Source organism: Lipophrys pholis (assembly GCF_963383615.2).
Source record: "Lipophrys pholis genome assembly, chromosome: 4".
NCBI classification, from domain to species: Eukaryota; Metazoa; Chordata; class Actinopteri; order Blenniiformes; family Blenniidae; genus Lipophrys; species Lipophrys pholis.
In genome coordinates this window covers 22,527,597-22,533,653 of record NC_137637.1, presented here as the reverse complement: position 1 = coordinate 22,533,653, position 6,057 = coordinate 22,527,597, and the positions used below count along the sequence as shown (strand labels likewise).

The 6,057-nt window shown below is 37.1% G+C and overlaps 1 protein-coding gene across 1 annotated transcript; it reads right to left on the bottom strand.

Annotated features, from left to right (window-relative positions):
* Positions 1–327: 327 nt before the first annotated feature.
* guca1ab.2 (guanylate cyclase activator 1Ab.2) lies at positions 328–2,692 on the bottom strand (the record flags this gene model as incomplete). Its single annotated transcript, XM_080461128.1, has 4 exons — positions 328–464; positions 1,260–1,350; positions 1,613–1,762; positions 2,495–2,692. 4 exons carry the CDS (start codon positions 2,690–2,692, stop codon positions 328–330), a joined length of 576 nt encoding a protein of 191 aa, XP_080317254.1.
* Between the last annotated feature and the right edge of the window lie 3,365 nt (positions 2,693–6,057).

The following is a 6,057-nucleotide window of genomic DNA, read 5'->3' as shown; positions in this document are numbered from 1 at the left end:
CTGTGAAACTATACAAGTGAAGGAATTCAGCGACTACTGGTGGCAGATTTCCTAAAACATATAAAGTTCCTCACGTATATAATGTCACTTTTATGGCAATAATGGCACATAGAATTCAAAGTTTACTTTCAGGGGGATTGAGTTTGAACACTGAACAATTGAGCATAATATTTGTGAAAGTGTGCAGGGTAATAACCAGGTACTCGGATCGGTTTGACATCCCAAATTCATTCGTCCCCGATGGTAAATATTTGAGTTATCTTGCAAGTTTCCGTCCTCATTCGATCAACTGTGGCACAGGTATACATGAACATGGTCCATGAAATGTTAAAACTCTTTGTTGGCTCTCAACTCTCCTTGAATTTTTTGTATAATATGTGAGAGGTCCAAGCTCTCTGTCAATGTCTTCAGCAGCATTTCGTCATTCTGGACTCCCTCCATAAATTCGTCATAGGAGAGCTCGCCTGGAAAATAAAGGGGGGAAAAACACCAAATCTGAGCTTGAATGTTTCATGGTGAAAATTTAAATGAAAAAACCACATAGCTACAGATCTGTTACAACAGCTATTTTCTTATGGTTCAAATGTTTTTGTCCCCTGGATGAACCCCATAAGATGTATCATCTAATTTTGACACAAAACAACTACTAAATACTTTATAACCACACTGTGACCAAAAAGTAAATATAAAGTATAAAAGTATTCTCAAATACAGGAACGTGGGAAATACTGTGTGAACAAAGACAATTTAATTGACAAGTAGATATGAAATTGTTTGGGATTTTACTAAACTTCATGAAGTTTGCTGCAAAGAAATGGGAAATTACTGATCCCCCCCCCCCCCCCCCCCCCCCGCCCACACACACACACACACACACACACACACACACACACACACACACACACACACACACACACACACACACACGCACACACTTTATTCTATAAGATAGAACACAAACATGCTTATAATGGATGTCTGTGGTATAAACATTGCAGGTAACAGTCCCAACAAAATGTTTGAATTCAATCAGATTTTACAAAGACAGTAAGAATGCAACAAAATATCAATCTTCTCATTTATTGTTGAGAAGGGCCAACCAATGATAATGCTTATGAGAAAAGTCTAACTTTATTATTACAATAGAATATGATTGAAATGTACACAGGTGAAATAAAGTACAGACAATGACAGTGTCAAACTGTCCCACTGATGTACAGTTATTTTGGGGACATTTTGATGAAGTCCAGTCATCTTACCATCTCCATTGATATCAATCTTGTCGAAAACCATGTTGGCAAAGTCCTCTGCTGAAATCTCACAGGGAATTCCATTGATTGCTCGAATGGACTAAAGAAGAGAGGGAAAGAGAAGCTCCTGTAAGTTGTTCTGCTTTTTAACCAGTAGATGTCAGCTGAGTGTTGACTATCTGCCTGTGAGCTGGGCCTCCCCACGGTGTGTGTTAGACTCCCTCTGAGCCCGAGGTGGGATTTGGCCTGAGGTGGGATTTGTGCTTGAACACCTGGGTGGTCTCAGCAGGTTGTGTCAGGACACTCGAAACATGGCCGGTCTGTAAGCCAGGCTTTAATGTGACGTGCGGGCTCATGCGTACCTTGATGATCTGAAGCAGCTCCTCGCGGTCAATGCAGCCACTCCCATCTATATCATAAAGTTTGAAGTACCAGCGGAGCTTCTGCTGAACTCCACCCTTCAGCACCAGGCTCAGGGCAGCTACATACTCCATGAAATCAATGAAGCCATCCTGAAGCACAGAGACACTGTTAAAATTCATAATTACAGTAATATTGCAGTTAAAAGATAAACCTTTTAACCTGAATTAAACAATTCTAATTATCTTAATTGGACACTAATACATATCCACCCGTTGAAATAACCATCATGTGAGGGTGTGTCCACCTGCTTTTAGTTCACATGCATCCAAAAAAAAAACAGCACCTGTCTTGTTAAAGGTTTTGGGTCAGTTCGGTAAGCAGCAGCTATAGGATACGTAGGATAAGCCCCCTTCTCTAATAGGCTAAGTTCTTCTCAAACACAAATCTCTTGGGAATGATATTGTCAACCTTTCTTTTCCCCTCCTAACGAAAAACATTGCACATTTTTAACATAGTTAGACACACAAACCAGTTTGTTACATCATATCACCATATCAGTTTCCTGTAATCGTTTGTTAGACATGAAATCGAATGTAAATAAACTTACTGAATAGTTTAAGAAAACACTGACAGTCATTTTTATTTTTTGTTGGTGTCAGGTATATATATATATATATATATATATAGCTGGCATATATATATATACCAGCTGTTGACCTAAATTATTTTCTAATGAAGAAAAATATTCCTCATGTATCAACAAAAGATGTACATTTTAGGAAACACCAAAACAGCAACGTACAATGAGAATATAGACGCAACTGTTCTCGTAACAAAGCAGCATTCTAACAAATCTGAAAGCAAAGAAAGAGTGCTCTTACACCGTTCATGTCAAAAGTTGTAAACATAGATCTCACGTAGGCATCTGATGTTTCCGACAGATTACTGAGGCCAAAGAACTTCTTGAACTCGTAGAAGGTGAGAAGTCCGGAGGGACACTCAGTCATAAACTTTCTGTACCACTGATGACTCTCGCAGGCCTGCAGCTCCTCCACCTTTGACACATTGCTGTTTCCCATGTCTCTCTCTTTCCAAACAAAAACAAATAAATCCTCGGCCACAATGCATCCAGGGAGCATCTACGTCTGCAGCCACACGGAAAAGTGTCTGCGAGCAGCAGCGAGCGCTGAACATGGTCACTAATCGTGTCAGTGCATCTGTGAGAAAAGCTCACACGTTGTAATCCAATTTGCTGGCCAGTAAAGACTTTACTCGTTAAAGATATCGAATAGAAAATACAAATCCTGTTGTACAAGATGCCCCAGGCTACAAAACAACATATAGAATATTTATAACATCTACAACAATCACTTTGTTAACCTTATCAAATAGATTAGCATTATAATAGTTATCATTGTGCTTTTTCTAAATTTTCTGACTCAACTACTGATAAGGAAAAATACAGTTCAGTTTTTATTGGGGTTTTTTTATGTCTCACTGAATCACAGTGCATTACAATTTGATAGAGTACTGTTGGTTGTTACTGACATAAGCCATTCCGAGTAGATAATGTTGACTCAAGTGGGATTTTCCATAGATAATCCCATATCAATACTTTTTGACGTAAGTGTTTGTAAACACAAGCAAATTAATATTTTTAATTCATTTGTATGTTACTGATAATAAACCCAAATAACAAAACATATAAACATGAAATTGTTGAAATGACAACTCAGAAGACAAATGTCGTCTTACATTATTATTTGAGGAAATGTTTAGATGTTTAACAGGACCTGTACACTAATGTTAATGTAACCACATTTCTGGAAGTAAGCTGTTTGACTGGACAAACATATGTTTTTAATGTTAATATAAAAAAAGCAATAATTGCCTATTTGTCAGCTCATGAAAGTGACTTATTATATGCACACTTGTGGATCCTGCTTGTCATTGAATTGTGTTGTTGTGTAAGTGAAACGTCAACGTCAACGTCCGACAGGTGAAATAAGGGAAAGAACTGGTGTCAACTTCAGTTCATTGAAGGTTTGGCCTGTTGTTAGTTGAAGCAGCGTATCAGTGCTCACATCGACATGAACTCAACCTCGACAGCAAGGGGTCAGTGACACTGCAGGAAAAAAAGAAAACGGATGAACTTAGAGATAAATGCAGGTTCATTTAAAAAGAAGTCACCCACATAACACAGATCCTTGTTTGTTTAAGAGTTCAACATCTTTGTAGGGAGTCTATAAATGTCATGCATTCAGACTGTACGTTATATAATATAAACACCAAAGAATAATCAACAGTAAAGTTGTGGGACTATAACTTTTATAAAGCATTTCCAAAGTATATTCTATGACATCAACATTCATTTTTGATTGCTTACTCACAGGGGAAATGACAGTCACCGATCATCTCAAAACATTTAAATATATTTAAAAACATTTTTTTAATTTCTTGGAGTTTGGTTCTAAAAGTTTATTTATTAAAGAGTTAATACACATATACTGAAATATTCCACTAGTCTTTTTGTTTTATGTTTTAATTTAGTCTTTATCATTACAGTCATGAAAATTAACAGAATCTTAAAATATCCGAATTTTATATTGGATGAAAAGTCTTTCCTTTTAGCAAACTGAAGCCATAATTAATCACAATCAAAATGGTTCATTTTAATTGCTTCATAAATAAAGTTGGTATGGTATGATGAAAACTTGAAACTCATCCAGTGTATTTGTTGAGAGAGCATAAAGACCAATGAAAACAAATTATATTTCAATTTTATTCTATTTTCTTTAGCTGCACCCGTTAATTCACACTCGAAGAAAAAAATTCAAAATGTTGCATTATGACCATATACCATTGTATATCACACTTATGATTTACCAATAAGTATAAAAGAAAACAAACAATTTTTACACATTCAAAGCACTTTCAGAAAGATCAAACATTGATTAATTATTGGATTAATTATTATTACAGTAGTGTTTCTTTTTCTTTTTTTTCCTGAAAGAACTTCCCAATTTATTTCCAATACCCACACCACAACACATCGCCCGACTTCACCACCTATTATCTAATAACGGTGTCCTCACAAAGTTCTGTAGAAAGCCTGTGAAGCCAATGACTACATTCAGGGGCGTTAACACAGGAAACATTTAAAACATGCTTTACAGTGGATCACCAGGGCTGGGATCAGTAATACAGCACCAATGACTCACTGTATTTCTATTTCAAAAGTTATTTCTAAATAGGATGCAAAGCCACCCAAAGTTTTTCAGTCTTCTTTTTACCAAGATACATTTACCGCTAACAAACATAACACTCACGTTGTAAAACACATACATTATAAAACATACAGCATTGATTTCAGAAGGCCGAACCATCGTAAATTATCTAGGAAGGAAAGCAGTTACACATTCCAATAGAATCTGCCCCAGTTCCATTCACCGCGTTTTTAAAATTCCCAATCGGGATCAGTTCTTGTAGATGGAGTTCAGCCACCAAGTTGCTGCAGTAGACAGAGAACATAAAAGCCCATTTGCCAAGTTAAGTACCAACCTTAGGGACAGTCAAACATTAGACATTAGTTGCTGGTTTTAAGTCAAATATGCCCACAAAGGTATGGGGGGAGAAGCATATGGATGGATTGATGAATAAAATTGTACCAGCGTGTGAGTCTGCGCATGGTCAGGGAGGGCCAATGAACTCTGGCATATAAGATGCAATGGTGAGTCAGAGCTTTGTCTCCTGTGACAAACTTCAAAGAGCTCATCGATTGTGTTAATCAGCTTATTGGCTTGCTTCCTCGCGGGATAGTGAACGTGTTCTGATAAGTTATTAAATAAGTATGTCGATCGTAAGTTTTGTGGCGTGCAGATATGAACTATTATTGCATGTGATTTGTATTGGGAGACGCTTTTCAGTCTTTCTGAGAACTGTAAAGCAGGTAAAACATTAAAGGATGATCCAAGCACATTCTTCACATTTTACCCATCATCAGTCTGTGTGACGAATCCCCACCGAGGACGGAGGAACTGGATGGACCAGTCTGGTTTGTCTCAAGGACAAAAAGCTTTAGGCACAACAGAAACAAAGAAACACATGGTGGCATTTGGGCAGGGTAGAAAAAGACTCACCGCCTTAATGGGGAGAAATAGGAAACAGTCTGGGTATTATGTAATTCGACAAGAACCTTGGGGTGAATAGTGGTCCTCAATTAACTCATGATAATGCGTACACTTTTGAAATTAAAATGCTATTTCTGGTACCTATGTTTCGAGTAAAAAAGTTCTGATAGACTATGATAGTGAAATATTTCAGAATAAACTGTACTGGGAGTTTCACACTCAAAATGCCACACATTGTTGGATGATAAATCATGTAAAATCATTTCAAATTGTAGCTTAGTGAGCATGAGAAACAGTGGTAGCATGGTCATCTG